The sequence below is a fragment of the Hyperolius riggenbachi genome, chromosome 2 (assembly GCF_040937935.1).
Source record: "Hyperolius riggenbachi isolate aHypRig1 chromosome 2, aHypRig1.pri, whole genome shotgun sequence".
Taxonomy (NCBI): domain Eukaryota; kingdom Metazoa; phylum Chordata; class Amphibia; order Anura; family Hyperoliidae; genus Hyperolius; species Hyperolius riggenbachi.
The window spans coordinates 321,593,850-321,615,979 of record NC_090647.1 but is presented as its reverse complement, the minus strand read 5'-3'; the positions used below and the strand labels follow the sequence as shown (position 1 = coordinate 321,615,979).

Here is a 22,130-nt window from a genome sequence, read left to right as displayed (position 1 = left end):
TTTTTAACCCTTGAAAATCTCCTGAAAAGTCAGGGGTCGTCTTATACGCCGGGTGTCATTGATGCCAGGTGATGCACCCTATCCTGTTACCGACTATCAGATCTCGCTGCTGAGGACTGTAGTAAAGTGGCACAAGCGCACATGTGCAAGATCTGAGAGGTAAATGGGATACAAGGGCGGACCAGATGGGTATTATGGGCACAGCTGACCAATCCATTCAGGGAGAGGGAGATTTGACCAATCCAATCAGTCAATCGCCTATATACTGTTATATACTGGGTACCACATACAGTACAGCACCAGTATCTGATCATATATAGCACCAGTATATGATTTTTGAGTTTTTATTTGGCATGTGTTGGAAGAAGGGTAATCTTATACGGCTAGTATACCCCTAAGTCTATATTTTAACTGGAAAAATTGGGGGTCGTCTTATACGCCGGAATATACGGTATGTATGCTTGTTGCCAATAGCAATCATCCATATTGTTGTTTCCTTTGCAAATCAGTGCTGAAAAGTAGCATTTGGAAGCAGAGCAAACATTTCAGGGGAACAAATGTACACTGAGGAAGCCAAATGCAGGGCACAGACATCTGCACTAATGTTCCCCATGTCCCCTAGGGGATCTGAATACATAAATAGGATGATCTACAGACCATAAACAAGAAACAGAGAACAAGATCACCTGCAGATGCATTCAGCTTATTAAAGTAAATTTGCCTCCAAACTTTTTTTGAAGTGAGTTGTAAATTGAGCCCATCCCTTTCTGCTTCACTAAGCTACTCTCATTGACCAACTGTGACTATCTCTAGTTCTGTGATATTGGTGACAAGATTCATGAGCACATGTCTAGTGACAGTTGGTCAGTCGTAGCAGCTAATGACTTATTCACACTATATGCATTGGCATGTGCATTTTGGCAGTGCATATAATGTGCGATAGTCAACAACTAGTACCTAGACTGCACTGTCTGGCATTGTCACTATTTACTGTGCAGCAATGCGTTGTGATAGGGCACTGCTGCATGCATTTTTGACCAAAATGCAACCCTGACCCATTAACTGTAGTGAATGGAATTGGCAGATGCTGTGTGTTGCTTTGTGAAGGCATCGCCATTTGATAATGTAAATGAGGCTTTAGTGAGGAAAAAAGGCAGGAAATGTTTACAGATAAGAACCAAGTCTCACTTTATGAATAGTTGGGCACAGGTTCACTTTAAAGAACATCTGAAGTGAAAAGAATATGGAGGCTGCTATGTTTATTTCCTTTTAAACAATACCAGCTATGCAGCTAATCTTGTCAGATCTGACTATAATGTCAGAAACATCTGATCTGCTCTGCATGCTTGTTTGGGGGCTATGGCTAAAAGTAGGCAGAGGATCAGCAGGACAGCCAGGTAACTGGTATTGCTTGAAAGTAACCCGAGAGTTCAGGCACAGCTGGAACGAAAGGGGCATGACTGGGCGGGCCCTGGGATGGACTGAACAGGCACAATTCGGCTCAGGTGTGAATTAAAGGTGGAGTGCCCGAAGGGGTACCTTCCCCCAGGCATTATAGGAAAAGAGCAGGAGAGCTGCTCTCTCTTTCTGCCCAAATAGGATACAGGAAACCTCCATTCTCGCAGGATCAAGGGCTGGTCAGTGTTTGTTTGTTATTTTTCTTACTACAGTAGAATCCCTTTGTGTTAAACTTCAAAGTTCCTTCCCAATCGGCTACCATATCTGCAGTTGCTGTACCAAAATCAGCTATGCATTGTATATTCCTCCGGCCGCATGGTCAGGTCCTGAGGATTGATTTCTCTATATGCTGGTGCTTTCCATGGCAGAGTTTACTACAAGGAGATTCTACTGTACGTAGTCTATCATTTAGCTAGCTTTTTACCCTGTACCATGTCAGGCATTTAAGAATAAAAGCAGCAGGGAGGCTGGTAAAAATGGGTGGACTAATGGGGGAGGAGCAGCTAGATGTCCTTGCTGATCAGAACAAAGCCACATGGTAGGTGAAGTAATCAGTGTCTTTGCACAGAACAATGGTTAGCATTTATTTGGGATACAGAAAAAGTTTTTAAGCAGAGTGTTGCTAATTACTGGCTAATGAACCTACTTGGCCTTACAATAACATTAAAGCAGTCATTAGCCAGAAATAAGGAAAGGCAGAAGCTTTCCAGTACAGAAGAGACACAGGGATGGAGTGGCTTACAGGGGTTTATAATATGCCAAGGTTCATAAATATAGGCTGAGGAGACAAGATAAATCAAAGCCCAGCAAAGGCTAGTAAAGTAATACCTTTCATATAGAACAGCCATCAATACAAACGGAAACAGTGTCCTAGGTAAGTAATTGGTTACTTAGAGTATGTAAGAAACCAGGACAAGCCCTTTATTAACAAGCAACTCTAATTGCAGGATAGGTAAGTTTCATGTTATTCCTTTGCAGCATGAAGGCATACGCATATTTGATATTTACTCTGCGAATCGCGACGCTACGGAATATATGGCGATTAATAAACCAAGAAGAATAGTTACTTACAGGAAGCTGCAGGTTCCAGTCTGGCCTGCACATTCCTACTGAGCTAGCTAGTGGAGCAGGCCAGGCACTGCACAGTCTGCCTTTCTTTGTACTTGTGATAGTAATTGTGATCCATACTTAAACCCAATTCAATTTACAATTGATCAAATGTTATGGACTGCTGAAGTGTGTAATTGAAAGATATTGGCACAGTGTATGGCTACCTTATCTGTAGTACAGGAAAGATTACATACAAAGGTTTAGGCCTCATGCATACTGAACGCTGTAAAAAATTGATGCGTTTTATCTAATTAGTTGTCCCCGTAGTAGGGCACGATGCAAAGTTTTCAGTTAAAACACATAGGATGTGAGCTGAACTATAGGGAATGGCCTGCATATCACCATTGTCCTTGCTCCAGTCTTAATAGCCAGAAGAGCAGTTTGGCATCAGAAATCCTTTGTTAGCACAGGGTGGGGTCTTAGTACAGCCCCCCCCCACCCTTTTTTGAGAAGAGCAGTTTCTGCATCAGAAGTCCTTTGTTAGTGTGGTGACCCCCCCCCCCCCCCCCCCCCTTTCTGGTGAGGGTTTAGTACAAATGGGCTTAGTACAAAAGTATGATATAAGTAGCATTCCTCCAGTTGTAGTCTGTAATAGTGAAGGGGGATCGCTTATAAGCAGGTTTTTCAATACTCTGCAAATTTTCATATTTACCCACCCTGGTAGTATTTCACATTTGGTCAACTCCTACACAACTGTTTCAAGTAATTGGTCTACAATGGTGATATCACAATAGAAGAGCAGATCAGAGATCAATGCTGTTTAGGTGGGACTCAGTGAAGAGAATTAGCACATCCCTTTGATCAAAGCCAAACAAACTCATGGCAGACTATATTGTCCTGGAGCAATGACCACTTCTATAGCTGGAAGAGTAATAAAGTCTGTCACCCCAGAGAACAAAGCTGACTAGATTCCAGCCTGACCCTGAAGCAGACTGCCAAATAAATCTGACTAGGATAATTTAACTCAGTGGGGGAAAATAGCTGACAGATATTATGATACTTAGAGTGAGATTACCTTTGATAAGTAGTAACTTGTATTAAAATTCAGCCAAAGACATAAAACTGCTGCTTTAAGTTTCTCCACAGCAGTGATATAAGCTATCTGCATAGAGCCTGTATGCAGAGGAGTAGTCCTGCCAAAGGGAGCTGTGCAGGAATGAGAGGAGCTGTTAATTAAACTTGCTATTGCTATTGTTTTACCATAAGTGCTAGGATATAGTAGGCTGGAGGACAACTACCAGACCTCAATAAGGAATGATACATGTATGTAATGTATGTGTATGCATGTTCCAGGGTGCATATGCACGTGTAGGTGAGTGCAGGCATGTATATATGTACATGTGTGGGGTGTGGATGTAGGTATTTATTTATTTATACATCACTGTGGTATGTATGCTTAACTGTATACACACGGTTGCGTTGTGTAGACGTATGTATGGATGTATGTATGTAATGCATGTATATAATACGTATTTGTATGCGTATATGTATGTATGTAGGTATTGGTATATGTGTATGTACATGTGTGTGTGTGTATATAGTATGGTATGTGTATATATATATATATATATATATATATATGTGTATGTATGTGTGTATATATATGTGTACACATACAGTATATGTTTATGTGTATGTGTGTAGAGATATGTATATGTGCACATATATATATATATATATATATATATATATATGTATATACTGTGTGTATATTGCACTGTGCATACCCTACTTCCGTACTCAATGGTATTGTAGAGTACCTTATATGTTCTGTACAAAGTGTAATTTCTATACCTTCGTGTTACAGCCCTTGTAAGGCGGGGGGTTTCAGTCATTCCTCAGCATGCACGTAAACTTACACTTAGGAGGAGCAGAATTACCCCTAAGGATACTGCATCATATGCTACATCCATTATAACCGCTGGATATTGCATGGTATAAATTATATAGGATTGTCAACAAATGCAATGAGCATCGCATCATAGAATATATGTCTTATATACACTCCTTACTACATAAGATATTGCTACATTACCAATATACCCAGATTATATGTTAAATATAGTATAAACATTAATCGCTGATTATGGATGTTGGTTATAATAAGATATAATAATAATATAATGCACGCAAGTATAGTGGGGTAGGTATATACTCACACACACACATATGGTGTATGTGTGGGGGTAGGTAGGTAGGTATTTACTTGTTACTTGCTTGTTTGTTGGGTTGGTGAAGCACCAGCAGATTGCGCAGTGCCGAGGTATGCGTAAGGGTATACGTATGTGGGTGTTTGGGTAGACATATGCGTGTGGATGTACATGTGTTTGGGTAGATATATATATATATATATATATATATATATATATATGGAATTTAGTTAAAGGTACAGGGGCTTATGTGGGTGTATGTCCTCATATGTAGGTTTATACGTGTATGTACCGTGGGTGTGTATGCATACGGGTGTAAAGTTTACCTAATATACCTTCGTGGTACGGTCCTAGTAAGGCACCCTCCAGCTTGCAGTTAAACCTACACTTAAAATGAGCAAAATTATCCATAAGAGGACTGCATCACATGACACATCTAGTATAACTGCTGGTCATTGCAGGGTATAGATTATATGGGATTGCCAAAAAAAAAAAAAAATGCAATGAGGATTGCATCATAGAATATATGTCTTATATACACTCATTACTAAATTATAATTTTGGTAAATTATATACCCAGGGTATACAGTAAATACAGTATAAACATTAATCACTGATTTGGAATCTTCATAAGCCCCCCATCCCCCTGTATTTTTGCCCCACCTTTTTTTTCCCCTCCCATATTGATCAGTGACCTTCCCTCAGAAAATATTTCAGAAACTAATGCAACAGAGCCATGATGGCCCATCTTATTTAGAATTTTCAATATTAAAAACAAAACCGGGCATTGTGCTCACGGTAATGTCTTAGTGCAGTATAAATGTGTTACATGCTACAAAATGACCATTGCATCAATGTATGTAAGGGGATATTACTTTACGCATATGAAGTATTTACCGACTCAGGGTCATTTAAACGTTACACGAAGGGCCGGTATAGTTGGTTATATGCATCAAACCTTGTAGCGGTAAGAAAAACCAAACTTACGTCCATCCACACCTGGTAGAGCGGTAGCTGCTGAAAAATGTGGGGTTGGGGCCGCGCCGCATCACAAATTCGGTTGCCGCACTATGTCCGCCCACACCTGGCAGAGCACTAGCTGCAAGTGGAGGGCTAGGGCCGAGGCACATCGCAAGTTTGTCGACGTTCTATACGCAGCCGATCCTGGCGGACCACTAGCCACAGGAAAGGGCATTGGGAGGGAGACTCCGATGCCCATTGGACAGTCCTACTCCCATGCTTGGCGGAACAGTAGCCGCAAGTAAAGGTGTACGAAGAAGGGAATAATGCCATTTAGCCGAAAGGGCAGGGCGACAACAGCCCCAAACACCTGGCAGAGCACTAGCTGCAGGTATGTGTGCATATGTATATACATATATATAGAAAAAAATAAATAAATAAATAAATATTAAAAAAAAATAATAATAATAATAATAAAAAAATAAATAAAAACGTAGTGGTAGCGTTAATACATGCTCGTTTGCTCTAGATATAGTCTCTTTACCTTCTAGGTAAGTAACATACGCCCGTGGCTTTGTCCCCGTCTCGGATCATGGGATGGGGTCAGTGGCCGGGGCAGGTAAGAGGGGACTTGGAGGTACACTGGTTTAGGTTCCCAGGGGCAAAGGTGGAAGGGCTAGGCCAAAAATCTGACATATCTAGCCAGGGTTAGGGAGTAGCCAGATATAGTCAAAAGACACATAGGGGGAAACAAAGTAGGGACGAAGCCAATGCATCTCCTGATGCTGGATACAAAAGAGCTTTTTAGACAAGTTAGTCAGGAGCTCCCGCGGGCAACCATTATATGGTCCGTAATGATCCCGAGATCTAACTGGCGCCCACCTCCCCCAGAAAGAATCTTAAACCGTTCCAGGCTAAGAATCAACAGAGCTATTTTGAAATGTATAGCACAAAAGGGGGGCATAGCCGTCCGTCACAGATTGCTAGAGAGTCAGGAGGGGCATTTTCAAAACGATGGGGTTCACCTGAGCGTTCTGGGTTAGGAGAAGCCCTAGAAGCCGCGCTCTGTTTGAGGGCGGGCATTCGTCCTTGAAGCGGCAAGCCCGAATGCCGTGGCGGGTCCGTGACAATGCCGGCCTAGACGACATCGAAACCAGAAGTACACACCGCGCTTGGCGAACGGAGTAAGGCATTTATGCTAAGAGTGCATAGTGCTGGTTATGATATATGGGTGCCATGGAGGCACAATGGTTTCTGGGTCATTAAACTAGGTGGCTCTAGGGTGGGTCATCGACTGGTTAATGGCACCATGGGCGTCACTGGCAAGGTTCAGTGGTGCAAAGTTTAATGGGCGTCACTGGCGCGGGTCAGTGGCACAAGGTTTTAGCGCAAGCCGGTGGTTGGTACTGTGACATTCACAAAGAGGAAAGGCATTGTCACGGGACCTGTCAGAGCGCGGTTTACGCAAGTTATTCTTATTATTATTGCTTAATGCATGATTGATTTAATTGTTTTTCTAGATTGTATTATCTTAAATCTGTATTAAAGCTGTGGCCTTTAAACTCCAACTGGGTGTCACGGCTTTTATTTCAGGTAAATGGTAGGTCCGACCTCTATGGGCCCTGCCCGGTCAAGTAACCCGAGAGTTCAGGCACAGCTGGAACGAAAGGGGCATGACTGGGCGGGCCCTGGGATGGACTGAACAGGCACAATTCGGCTCAGGTGTGAATTAAAGGTGGAGTGCCCGAAGTGGTACCTTCCCCCAGGCATTATAGGAAAAGAGCAGGAGAGCTGCTCTCTCTTTCTGCCCAAATAGGATACAGGAAACTCTCCCACCCACCCTCCCTGTGCACCGCTTGTCAGAATCCCGCAAGTGGCCACATGGGTGTTGGGAACATACCCTAACTATGCTACCCTTGTTGTATCCTAACAGATTCGTCACAGCAAGAGGCGGGTCCGTGACAATGCCGGCCTGGACGACATCGAAACCAGAAGTACACACCGCGCTTGGCGAACGGAGTAAGGCATTTATGCTAAGAGTGCATAGTGCTGGTTATGATATATGGGTGCCATGGAGGCACAATGGTTTCTGGGTCATTAAACTAGGTGGCTCTAGGGTGGGTCATCGACTGGTTAATGGCACCATGGGCGTCACTGGCAAGGTTCAGTGGTGCAAAGTTTAATGGGCGTCACTGGCGCGGGTCAGTGGCACAAGGTTTTAGCGCAAGCCGGTGGTTGGTACTGTGACATTCACAAAGAGGAAAGGCATTGTCACGGGACCTGTCAGAGCGCGGTTTACGCAAGTTATTCTTATTATTATTGCTTAATGCATGATTGATTTAATTGTTTTTCTAGATTGTATTATCTTAAATCTGTATTAAAGCTGTGGCCTTTAAACTCCAATTGGGTGTCACGGCTTTTATTTCAGGTAAATGGTAGGTCCGACCTCTATGGGTCCTGCCCGGTCAAGAAAATAAATATGGCAGCCTCCATATCCCTCTCACTTCAGTTATGCTTCAAAGGACCACTATAATGACAAAACGTCAAATGTAATCTACATGTGTACACATAAGATGCACATCTGTCCTTGAGTATGAATTACTTTTTTATTGTTACTTAAAGTAGGTATTATAGTTCTGACAGGTTTTGGACTAATCCATTTAATAATGGGTGATTCTCAAATTTCTCTTTATGCTTTTTAAAAGAACTTCTTGAAAATTATGTAAAGCCACATGCCAGAGTTCTGATATTTTGGCTGTGCCACTGACATCCAGTGAGTGATGATTAACATAATGGAAATTCTTTCAATCCCCCATAAACAGATGTACGTGTCCAAAATAAGTCAGATATATATGCAGTTTTTGAAGATAGTGGTCATTAATGTACTGTTTTGATGAATTTATTTTGAACCTTTTTCCCTCCCTAAGGTGCTCCCATTGGCCAACTGTCACTAGACCAGTGTCTACTAATCCTATCACCAATATTACAATACTAGAGATGATGATAGATGGTAGCTGACAACTCGGAGTGTAACCCCATAAACAGTTGGACCCAAGTGCACTGTAAATATTGGTCTAACTGGGTACTGAGATAAATGTGTGCTTCTCCTAATATAGCAGAAGTATGCCTCTTCAGAGATACAAGGCATCACTATGATGATATCTTTACTTAAAGAATAGTTTTCTCTGTGATCTCATTCCCTTGTGGAGTCAAGGGGCCAAATTTGCCCTTATTCCAGTTCTGGATTGTGAAATGGACAGATTCAGAATAACTACCTTACAGTTTTCAGTAGCCTCCCTGGCGGTATGGACGAGCTGAGTTCGTCCAGCAAAAACTTGCAAAAAACGTTAATGACGAGCTGAGCTCGTCCATGCCGACAGGGAGATTTCCTGTTTCTCTGCCCCGCCGGCTGCATTTTTTTCTCATCAGAGGGATTCCCCAGGATGGCTGGATGCCTGACTGCACGCTGTGGGTAGCGATCTGTGCTACCCACAGCGTGCAGAACAAGCATCCAGCCACCCTAGGGAATCCCTGTGCAGCCAGCGGGGCAGAGAATGTGCGGGGGTTCCCCCTTGCATGTGGAGGCTGTGCTGGCGAGGGATCCCCCTTTGTGCAGGCGGGGGGAACCCCTTTCTATGGTGGCTGTGCGGGCAGGGGATCCCCCTTCTATTGTGGCTGTTGCGGCAGGGGATCCCCCTCTGTGTGGGTGGGAGGATCCCCCTTCTATTGTGGCTGTTGCGGCAGGGGATGCCCCTCTGTGCGGGTGGGGGATCCCCCTTCTATTGTGGCTGGGTGGGGGTCCCTCTCTGTGCGGGTGGGGGGATCCTCCTATTGTGGCTGTGCGGGTGGCCTATCCTCCCCCTCCCTCCCGATCTCCCCCCCCCCCCCCTCTAAGCCTGTTGAGTAAATAGATGTACTCACCCGAGGGCTTTCTCCAGCGACGGCAGCAGCACTTCCTCCTCCATCTCCGAATCTCGTTCTCTGCACAGTTACATTACAAGGTTTGGTGACGTCACCAAGCCTCGTGATGTAACTGTACAGAGAACGAGACTGTTCAGAGACTGTGAGTACAACGAGACTGTGAGTACATCTATTTACTCAATGGGCTTGGAGGGGGGGGGGGGAGATCGGGAGGGAGGGCGAGGAGGGGGATAGGCCACCCGCACAGCCACAATAGAAGGGGGATCCCCCCACCCGCACAGAGGGGGATCCCCCGCCCAGCCACAATAGAAGGGGGATCCCCCACCCACATAGAGGGGGATCCCCTGCCGCAACAGCCACAAAAGAAGGGGGATCCCCTGCCCGCACAGCCACCATAGAAAGGGGTTCCCCCTGCCTGCACAGAGGGGGATCCCCCGCCAGTACAGCCTTTACATACAAGGGGGAACCCCCGGAAATTCTCTGCCCCGCTGGCTGCCCAGGGATTCCCTAGGGTGCGCTTGTTCTGCACGCTGTGGGTAGCACAGATAGCTACCCACAGCGTGCTAGGAGGGGGGGGGAGGATCGGGAGGGGGACATCTGGCTACCTATAAATCTGGCTAAACACCTGGTTCACTATATACCTGGCTAAACACCTGGCTCACTATATACCTGGCTAAACACCTGGCTCACTATATACCTGGCTAAACACCTGGTTCACTATATACCTGGCTAAACACCTGGCTCACTATATACCTGGCTAAACACCTGGCTCACTATATACCTGGCTAAACATCTGGCTCACTATATACTTGGCTACACACCTGGCTCACTATATACCTGGCTATACACCTGGCTCACTCTATACCTGGCTAAACATCTGGCTCACTATATACCTGGCTAACTATACATGGCTGCACATCTGGCTAACTATACATCTGGCTCACTATACCTGGCTAACTATACCTGGCTGCACATCTTCTACCTATATATCTGGGTCTTATACTCACCATTGGCATGCTGATCCCTCGTCGCGTACCTCTGATAGCTTCCCCAGTGTCTTCTTCCATGTCCCTTGACGGATTTTGCTTCTCCCTCGGCGATCACATGTCCCCCGTTGATCGGCGTTGATGACACCAGGGTCACACAGCGTCAACATCATCTTGCAGAAAACACTTTTTTTTTTTTTTTATTGAATTCAATACAATAACCGGTATTGAATTCAATATAAAAAAAAAAAATTGGTTGCAAAAAAAATATGGTTGCAAATTATTGGAAATTAATTGAAACACTTTCTGCACGGAAATCCTGGGGAAACTGAACGCCAGGGTGGTTAAAAGTAGTCCTGTTCTACATCACAGCGTCCCTTTTTTCTCTCCGTCTCCAGTGGGGTGATCCAATGTTTGTGACCTAGTGATCACAGGAGTCAAAGAATCTGATGCTCATTAGGAATGGGGGTCCATCATCCTTTGCGGGGAACTTTAGTGACCACTGGTGCAAGTCAAAAGAACCAATACCTAAAAAAAAAAACATAACAGCTTTGCTAAGGTCCATAACTGCAATATGAAGTCCAGTAATGGGATTGTGTCAAATATTGAATGCTAATGTGATGGGAGCATAGGTAAAAAAAAAGATATGTCAGAAATATGATGTCTTAAGCCTCGTACACAAGCTAGAGGAAACTCACCTGAGGCAGTCGTTTGTCGCCATCTCAGCTGAGAATCTAGAATGGTTACAGTTGTCTTATGACGATATTTAACAATCCTGCTCACCTGATCTCTGAATGTCACAGACGAGTGAACCACGGAAGAGTGCACTGTTGTCAACTACCCTGCTTGCCAGAAGCTGCTCGCTTGTGCGCTGTGACATTGTTACGCCACTGTCAAAAACCTGAATGGTTCTTGTCTTTTGCATGATCGCTAACTCGGTAAAGGATCAAGCCTTTAAAGCGTTGCTATCATATAAATCCGGCATAGTGGGGTCTGAACCCTCCAATGCATTACCCTCCAATGAACAGCGCAAGCTGCTCAGCTATAACTGAGTCACATGTCTGTATAGTGTTTGTTCTCTCAGTTGAGCCTAATTGTTAGGGGTGACACCACTGATTGTGACACACCTTCCTGCCACTGAAATAATAATTTTATGATAGTACCTATGTGATTCTCTGCAATGCTCTGTAATGTCTATTGATCTTTCACAATCTCAACAAACATCCAAGTATGTATCTCCTATAACCAAACCCCTAAGGCTGCATTTCCACTTGTGCGGGTCTATGCGAATTTTCATGCGAATTTTCATGCGAATTCGCATGGATGACGATGTATGCGAATTTAACCATGGCAGTGCTGGTGTGCTTTTCCATTGTTTCTATGCGAATTTTCATGCAAATTTGCATGAAAATTCGCATACTTAAACCTCATGTGAATTTCCTATTAAATATATTGTATGCGATTCGCATAGCAGTATGCGATATGCGAATTCTGATGGCTCTGCCATGCAATTTTTTTCTGCACAGAAAAACGCAAAGGAATCCTGACAAGTGGAAACAGTCCCATTCACTTGTATTGCTATGCGAATTAGCATGCGAATTCGTGATAGTGGAAATGGGCCCTTAGTAGCAGCTGCTCTTGTATATTGTACATTATCACTCCTTAGTTTATCCTGGTCATTCAACAGCATTACATGCTATTTATTATCTATATTTTAGGGATCTAAAGGAGAAAAAACACATGAAATTCAGGTGGACTCTCCCCATGTTTCATCTATGGAGAAAAGGTAAGAATTATCTGTTGTGCTTTTAATTAAACATAGACAGACAGCAGGGCTAGTGTTGACTAGTTCAGCACTGCCCTACATGCCTTATCCTGAGCTTGTGTTTCCATAGTAACGAATATGGACGGCTTCCTCTTCTCAGGGGCTCATATAAAAATGTGATGGCCTGTTACCACAGCTCTTCTCCTACCTCTACCAGTCAGAGCACCTATACACGACACACACAACAAACAATCTTTTTTCATTTCAACATGACAATAAATATTTTAAAAAGAGAGTTTGTATATTTTTTTGTTAAATTATTACTGTACCTATCTTGAGTGTAGAGACACCATAATTTGCATGTTCATTTTCTATGTGGTAGAATTAAACGGTAGAGGAAAACCTGTAGTTGTGGGTTTTGGAAGACTGAAAATCCACAACAGGTTTTTCTGGCTTTGTACCTCATTGGGGTTGTTGGGTTAAGGGTTGTTTGGGTTGAGGCAAATTGTGTAATTATTGAAGTGCCGTAATTTCCTGTCATTTTTTCATCATAGATTGCCAGATCAGGCCATTGCCACAACATTTTTGAACAAATGGAGACTGCACACAAAAGGCTTCAGTAGATAGACTGTATGTAACGATTGTGGAATTATCTCAGTGGTCAGCACATAAGATGTGCGCTGATACTGCGGAAGTCCTCCACAAGCGTATAAAACGACAGAACCCAGCTTTGGTGCAATGCACCTGTAGAGAGAAAGTGAGCACAAACACAGAATGTATGTGTGTCCACCAATCTAGTCGCCACCCGGCGACGGTGAACACACAACAGCGGAAACCAAGTAGGAACGCAATCGCAAGAGTGGCGATTGCCAACAGTGACACAAGACCGAGTAGAGACAGAGCACAAGTGTAGCGAGAAAGGCACAGCAAACAACAATGATCAGAACGCCAAGGAAAATAAACGCACTCGCTAAGCGCGGTCGCCGCACGAAAAGCGCAACAGCGACAAAACACGCTAATGGCGTGGTCTCCGCACGAAAAGCGCAACAGAGACAAAACGCGCCAACCCTAACTAACCAATGTAACACGAAAATGAATAGAGAACGCGAACGCTTGCTAAACGGTTACCTCACCGAGCCTACAGCAAGCGTTTGTTCCAGACAAGACAGACAGAAGGAGTAACCAGTTGCAACCGCAGCTCTGGCCTACACTCCCAGACAGAGTACAGAAGGAACCACCGCCACTACCGCTAGGGCGGATGCGATCCAGACAGACAGACAGATGGAGCAACCAGTAGCAACCGCTGCTCTGGCTTGCACCCCTAAGACAGAGTACAGAAGGAACCACCGCCACTACCGCTAGGGCGAATGCGATCCCAACAGACAGAACGATTTCCTGTCGGCCGCCGCTGGCGACAAGACAATCGCAACAGATAGACAGACAAAGCAATACAGATAATTACAACCTGACTACGCTAGAAGGAATGCTAGTGCACTCCCAAGGAATTACTCTAAGATAATCTTAGCAAACAATTAGCAAAGGCTGAGACTCCAGGTAAGTTAGCAGGAACAAACCTCTATGACCAGCAGGGAATTCTGGGAGCAAAAGGTATTTATACTGCAAGCCATCAAAGGAAGCAGCTAAGCAATTTGCAAGTAGATGCGCATTCCTCACCAGCGGAGCAACTCTGAAACTTGCAGAGTGAATACAGGTCTCCTTTCCAGGGACCTGCAGAACTCAGACCTACAAAATGGTCAAAAAGCTGTCTGTCTGTGCAGACAGCAGAGCGGACCATTACACTGTATTAACAGCATACAGTGGCACATGACATGTTTCGGGCAGAGCCCTTCCTCAGGTGCCGTCTCCATTTGTTCAAGAAGTTGACGGTTTGGCAGGAGTAGTGTACCTGCAGGAGTCGAGTACCGGCACCCAGGTCGAAGGTCGGCCTTGAAAGGTGGAGGAGGTGTGCATAGGATACACATTGCCACAAAGTGCATAGCCACCTTAACCCCCTTGGAGTTATGATTCTTTCCAGATTTTAGGGTCTTTTAGATCCTAAAACCTGGAAAAAAGTCATGCTGCTAGATCTGAAGCATTCCAGCACTCACTCACCTCCCTGGGATCCAGCGTTGCAGTTTTTCCTCTGTCCTCCGGGTGGCGCTGTAACCCTATAGTGAGATTGCTGGCTGTCGTCATGACGACAGATGGCGATCTCACCAGGGGGAAGCAGAGCCTTGGAGGAGAGGAAGTAAAATGGCTGCCGACCTTGGGAGTTAAAACACTGCATTGCTCTGCAAAGACCACCCGGTGGCTACCATGAGTTCAGCTCAGAGTTACTGCCCCTGGCTTGTTTTTTCCACCCTGAGCTGAACTCGTGATTGCCGCTAAGGAGGTTAAAGGCTCACTTAAAGGACCAGTATCACAAAAGGAGTGGTAAAGAGAACCCGAGGTGGTTTCTAAGAATGATATCCGCACACAGAGGCTGGGTCTGCCTGTACAGCCCAGCCTCTGTTGCTATGTAGTGTCCCCCCGGGTCCCCTGCGCTCTGCTATGCCCCCATAAATCACAGCCGCGCTGTCGACACGCAGCGTGTCGCAGCGAGCTGTGTTTACCTATGTAGTGTCACTGTCACTCTCGCCGCACCCCCCGCCTCCTGCATAGCTCCAGTCCCCGCCCGCGTCCCTCCCCCTCCAATCAGCGGGGAGGGAAGGGACGCGGGCGGGGACTGGAGCTATGCAGGAGGCAGGGGGAGTGGCGAGAGTGACACTACATAGGTAAACACAGCCTGCTGTGACGTGCTGCGTGTCAACAGCGCGGCTGTGATTTATGGGGGCATAGCAGAGCGCAGGGGGGGCCTGGGGGAACACTACATAGCAACAGAGGCTGGGCTGTACAGGCAGACCCAGCCTCTGTGTGCGGATATCATTCTTAGAAACCACCTCGGGTTCTCTTTAAATATAAAATAAATGTAAACACATACAAATAAGAAGTACATTTCTTGCAGAGTAAAATGAGCCATAAATTACTTTTCTCCTATGTTGCTGTCACTTGCAGTAGGTTGTAGAAATCTGACAGAACCGACAAGTTTTGGACCAACTCATTTCCTCATGGGGATTGTCAGCATGGCCTTTATTCTTTATAAAGACACTTCCTGAAAAGGATTTATACAAAAATGCTGGCCAGCCTCTCTGCTCACTCTATAGTTTTTTTGGCAGTTGGATGGAGCGACTGCCATTTACTAAGTGCTTTAGAAAATAAAGAAAACACTAAGAATCCCCCATAAGGCGATGAGCTGGTCTAAAACCTGTCGGTTCTGTCATATTTCTATTATCCACTGTAAGTGACAGCAACACAGGAGAAAAGTAATTTAAGTCTCCTTTTACTCTGGGAAAAATGTACTTCTTATTTTTATATGTTTACATGTACTTAATTAACATTTTCGCGATAGTGGTCCTTTAAACTAAGTCTGGCTTTAGCTCTCTCACTCACTGTTTAAATAAAAATGTACCTTCATTTTAACAAAGACATTCTGGTCATATGAACTTAGCACCATTTCTTGTTCCTGGCTGTGCAGTGACAGTTCTACTGGATTAGAGCTGTATTACACACATATGAGGCAAGCCACCCAGCAGATAGCGAGACCTGATCTCTTGGACAACATTGCACTGCTGAGGCAGTACAGAAGTGTTGCTAGCCTGTTGTTGCTATGGGGCCGACAGAGTGGTATGGGCGTAATATCACGCGGCAGGCGGGGTGCATGAAGAGGACAATGCTCTTGGACGGCGTTCAGCTGAGGTGATTCTCCTAACTCACCGCTGGCTGAGGCATTGAGGGGTGATGTACATACACTAGATTCTTGGCAGATGCGGTCATCAACTAGCATGTGTATAAAACTTTCCTCGGGTAGCGTCACCAAGTCCCTTGCCTTGACTGACATATTGGTGCATCACATCTAATTGCACTCTCTCCCTGTCGTCTCAAATATGATGTGCCGAAGACATATGTCATATTCATATCACATATAGGTAAGTAATACTATTACCTATATGATAGAAATATAAAATACATTTGCAGGGACATGAAAAAACATAGGGAAGCCGTCATAGCAGCAGGCAAAAAAAAAAAAAAAAAAAAACCCAGTAGGGCTAGTGCTGACTAGTTCAGTATTGCCACTGTAGTCTCAATGCTGGCACCTGTGAGAGAGTGCACATCCTACTTTGTATGGAATATACACTTGGGAAGCGGTGAAACTAGCAAGGCAGTGCTAAACCAGTCTGCACTAACCCTGTAATGAGATTGTTATTTTTATGTTCAGTGTGACTTTAACAAAATGAAGGACTGATAGGCAGTGATCCACTGTTACAGGGGAAATATCCCATTCACACTGTTCATGAAATGAACTACTGCTGATCTAGTAGTGTAACTTACAGTGACACATAGATATAGTGAGTAAAAAGACAGATACCAAATATTGTAGTGTAACTTCATAGATACAGGTACACTGATGTAAGGCTCTATTCATTTTAGTGAAGACAAAGCATGTAACTTCATTGAGAGACAAGAGTATACTGTGATGTACATGCACATACACAGAAAATGTGCTGCTGACTATAAGTAATAAAATACATTCCCTCCACAATTTATGCACTAGCACTAAGATTTCTACATGACTCGGATATCATGCAGAGTAGTGATAGAAGCTGGGGAGAGAAAGCACTGCTCACAAGCACAGACGTACTGTGCCTGCAGATTATGGCTGTTCCTGTGCAGGGAGCACGTGCAAAATGAGGAGCTTGGTTGTGAGCCTCCATAGGTATCGGGCAGTGGCGGTGATCTCAGGGACATGGGAAGCCTCTGGAGTTTTCCCTCTTTGTAGGGAAGTACTTATTTTTATGTTATATGTTATATATATGTGTTATATTTTATGTTCGCATCTGCTGCGTGTTCTTTTTAAGTTCCTCTCAGTTACTTGGTTCAAAGAATAAATGTATGCCATTTAACAATACGTCTCGCGGTGCTAAGATGATGCAGTTCTGCTTATTTAGGGTGGAGATAATATTCAAAGTCCAGTTCGGTTGGAAACAGAGTTTTGGGTCTGAAGTCCAATTATCTAAAGCAAACATTATCCAGAAATGAATTCCTCCCTATTTCTTCACTTCCTTTAAACATTTGAGTAATGGTTTGATTTTTTTTCTATGTAGGGGGCATAGTCAGGAGAATACATCAAAAGGTTGTGGCAGGGCACTCTGTCAAAATGATGCTGGTTGCTTGATACTGTGACATAGGCAATGTCTCCTTCAAATCAGCAATCCAATGCATCAGCACACCACTCCAGATTAATCACGCTCTTTTATTGAGCCATGTATGTCCACAAGGATAATAAGCCAACAATTGTTTCGGGGGCCACGCAGGGTCCCCCTTTATCAAGGCGTGTGGTGGAATGGTAGATGGGACATATAGGGCCATATTCAATTCACTTTTTCACCTGAGTTTTCTCCTAGGAGATAATTTTTCATCTTCGATTTAAAATAACTTTCCAGCACTTTTCAACTAAAAAACTACCAAAAAGTAGGTGAATAAGTACTTTCAAAATTATTTTAACCACTTGAGGGCCATGGGCTTTACCCCCCTTAAGGACCGGCCACTTTTTTTCCATTCAGACCACTGCAGCTTTCACGGTTTATTGCTCGCTCATACAACCTACCACCTAAATGAATTTTGGCTCCTTTTCTTGTCACTAATAAAGCTTTCTTTTGGTGCTATTTGATTGCTGATGCAATTTTTACTTTTTATTATATTCATCAAAAAAGACATGAATTTTGGCAAAAAAATGATTTTTTTTTAACTTTCTGTGCTGACATTTTTCAAATAAAGTAAAATTTCTGTATACATGCAGCGCGAAAAATGTGGACAAACATGTTTTTGATTAAAAAAAAACCCATTCAGCCTATATTTGTTGGTTTGGGTAAAAGTTATAGCGTTTACAAACTATGGTGCAAAAAGTGAATTTTCCCATTTTCCAGCATCTCTGCCTTTTCTGACCCCCTGTCATGTTTCATGAGGGGCTAGAATTCCAGGATAGTATAAATACCCCCCAAATGACCCCATTTTGGAAAGAAGACATCCCAAAGTATTCACTGAGAGGCATAGTGAGTTCATAGAAGATATTATTTTTTGTCACAAGTAAGCGGAAAATGACACTTTGTGACAAAAAAAAAGAAAAAAAAAAAAAGTTTCCATTTCTTCTAACTTGCGACAAAAAAAAATGAAACCTGCCACGGACTCACTATGCTCCTCTCTGAATACCTTGAAGTGTCTACTTTCCAAAATGGGGTCATTTGTGGGGTGTGTTTACTGTCCTGACATTTTGGGGGGTGCTAAATTGTAAGCACCCCTGTAAAGCCTAAAGGTGCTCATTGTACTTTGGGCCCCTTAGCGCAGTTAGGCTGCAAAAAAGTGCCACACATGTGGTATTGCCGTACTCAGGAGAAGTAGTATAATGTGTTTTGGGGTGTATTTTTACACATACCCATGCTGGGTGGGAGAAATATCTCTGTAAATGACAATTGTTTGATTTTTTTTACACACAATTGTCCATTTACAGAGAGATTTCTCCCACCCAGCATGGGTATGTGTAAAAATACACCCTAAAACACATTATACTACTTCTCCTGAGTACGGCGATACCACATGTGTGGCACTTTTTTGCACCCTAACTACGCTAAGGGGCACAAAGTCCAATGAGTACCTTTAGGATTTCACAGGTCATTTTGAGAAATTTCGTTTCAAGACTACCCCTCACGGTTTAGGGCCCCTAAAATGCCAGGACAGTATAGGAACCCCACAAATGACCCCATTTTAGAAGGAAGACACCCCAAGGTATTCTGTTAGGAGTATGGTGAGTTCATAGAAGATTTAATTTTTTGTCACAAGTTAGCGGAAAATGACACTTTGTGGAAAAAAACAATAAAAATCAATTTCCGCTAACTTGTGACAAAAAATAAAATCTTCTATGAACTCACCATACTCCTAACGGAATACCTTTGGGTGTCTTCTTTCTAGAATGGGGTCATTTGTGGGGTTCCTATACTGCCCTGGCATTTTAGGGGCCCTAAACCGTGAGGAGTAGTCTTGAAACCAAATGTCGCAAAACGACCTGTGAAATCCTAAAGGTACTCATTGGACTTTGGGCCCTTTAGCGTACTTAGGGTGTAAAAAAGTGCCACACATGTGGTACCGCCAAACTCAGGAGAAGTAGTATAATGTGTTTTGGGGTGTATTTTTACACATACCCATGCTGGGTGGGAGAAATATCTCTGTAAATGACAATTGTTTGATTTTTTTTACACACAATTGTCCATTTACAGAGATATTTCTGCCACCCAGCATGGGTATGTGTAAAAATACACCCCAAAACACATTATACTACTCCTGAGTACGGCGGTACCACATGTATGACACTTTTTTGCAGCCTAGGTGCGCTAAGGGGCCCAACGTCCTATTCACAGGTCATTTTGAGGCATTTGTTTTCAAGACTACTCCTTGACGGTTTAGGGCCCCTAAAATGCCAGGGCAGTATAGGAACCCCACAAGTGACCCCATTTTAGAAAGAAGACACCCCAAGGTATTCCGTTAGGTGTATTGCGAGTTCATAGAAGATTTTATTTTTTGTCACAAGTTAGTAAAAAGGGACACTTTGTGAAAAAAAAAAAAACAATAAAAATCAATTTCCGCTAACTTTTGACAAGAAATAAAATCTATGAACTCGTCATACACCTAACAGAATACCTTGGGGTGTCTTTTTTCTAAAATGGGGTCACTTCTGGGGTTCCTATACCGCCCTGGCATTTTACGGGCCTAAAACCGTGAGTAGTCTGGAAACCAAATGTCTCAAAATGACTGTTCAGGGGTATAAGCATCTGCAAATTTTGATGACAGGTGGTCTATGAGGGGGCGAATTTTGTGGAACCGGTCATAAGCAGGGTGGCCTTTTAGATGACAGGTTGTATTGGGCCTGATCTGATGGATAGGAGTGCTAGGGGGGTGACAGGAGGTGATTGAGGGTGTTTCAGGGGGTGGTTAGAGGGGAAAATAGATGCAATCAATGCACTGGGGAGGTGATCGGAAGGGGGTCTGAGGGGGATCTGAGGGTTTGTCCGAGTGATCAGGAGCCCACAGGGGGCAAATTGGGGCCTGATCTGATGGGTAGGTGTGCTAGGGGGTGACAGGAGGTGATTGATGAGTGTCTCAAGGTGTGATTAGAGGGGGGAATAGATGCAAGCAATGCACTGGCGAGGTGATCAGGGCTGGGGACTGAGGGCGTTCTAAGGGTGTGGGCGGGTGATTGAGTGCCCTAGGGGCAGATAGGGGTCTAATCTGATAGGTAGCAGTGACAGGGGGTGATTGATGGGTAATTAGTGGGTGTTTAGGGTAGAGAACAGATGTAAACACTGCACTTGGGAGGTGATCGGACGTCGGATCTGCGGGCGATCTATTGGTGTGGGTGGGTGATCAGATTGCCCGCTAGGGGCAGGTTAGGGGCTAATTGATGGGTGGCAGTGACAGGGGGTGATTGATGGGTGGCAGTGACAGGGGGTGATTGATGGGTGATTGACAGGTAATCAGTGGGTTATTACAGGGAAGAAGAGATGTAAATATTGCACTGGCGAATTGATAAGGGGTGGTCTGAGGGCAATCTGAGCGTGTAGGCGGGTGATTGGGTGCCCGCAAGGGGCAGATTAGGGTCTGATCTGATGGGTAACAGTGACAGGTGGTGATAGGGGGGGTGATTGATGGGTAATTAGTGGGTGTTTAGAGGAGAGAATAGATGTAAACACTGCGCTTGGGTGGTGATCTGATGTTGGATCTGCGGGCGATCTGTTGGTGTGGGTGGGTGATCAGATTGCCCGCAAGGGGCAGGTTAGGGGCTGATTGATGGGTGGCAGTGACAGGGGGTGATTGATGGGTGATTGACAGGTGATCAGTGGGTTATTACAGGGAAGGACAGATGTAAATAATGCCCTGGCGAATTGATAAGGGGGGGTCTGAGGGCAATCTGAGCGTGTAGGTGGGTGATTGGGTGCCCGCAAGGGGCAGATTAGGGTCTGATCTGATGGGTAACAGTGACAGGTGGTGATAGGGGGTGATTGATGGGTGATTGATGGGTAATTAGTGGGTGTTTAGAGGAGAGAATAGATGTAAACACTGCGCTTGGGTGGTGATCTGATGTCGGATCTGCGGGCGATCTATTGGTGTGGGTGGGTGATCAAATTGCCCGCAAGGTGCAGGTTAGGGGCTGATTGATGGGTGGCAGTGACAGGGGGTGATTGATGGGTGATTGACAGGTGATCAGGGGGATAGATGCATACAGTACACAGGGGGAGGGGGGGGCTGGGGAGAATCTGAGGGGTGGGGGGGTGATCAGGAGGGGGCAGGGGTAAAAAAATAGCATTGACAGATAGTGACAGGGAGTGATTGATGGGTGATTAGTGGGTGATTGGGTGCAAACAGGGGTCTGGGGGGTGGGCAGAGGGGGTCCTGAGGGGTGCTGTGGGCGATCTGGGGCAGGGGGGGGGGGGAATCAGTGTGCTTGGGTGCGTTATAGGGTGGCTGCAGCCTGCCCTGGTGGTCCCTCGGACACTGGGACCACCAGGGCAGGAGGCAGCCTGTATAATACACTTTGTAAACATTACAAAGTGTATTATACACTTTGTATGCGGCGATCGCGGGGTTAACATCCCGCCGGCGCTTCCGTATGGCCGGCAGGATGTTGCGGCGGGT

The 22,130-nt window shown here is 44.6% G+C and overlaps 1 protein-coding gene across 1 annotated transcript in view; it reads left to right on the top strand.

The window, feature by feature from the left end:
* The window catches only part of UBXN11 (UBX domain protein 11), a 65,455-nt gene that overhangs the window by 34,343 nt on the left and 8,982 nt on the right, over positions 1-22,130 (top strand). Inside the window, exon 12 of the mRNA XM_068269218.1 lies at positions 12,304-12,371. Coding sequence (XP_068125319.1) covers positions 12,304-12,371 — 68 coding nt within the window. The remainder of the gene's footprint in view (positions 1-12,303; positions 12,372-22,130) is intronic.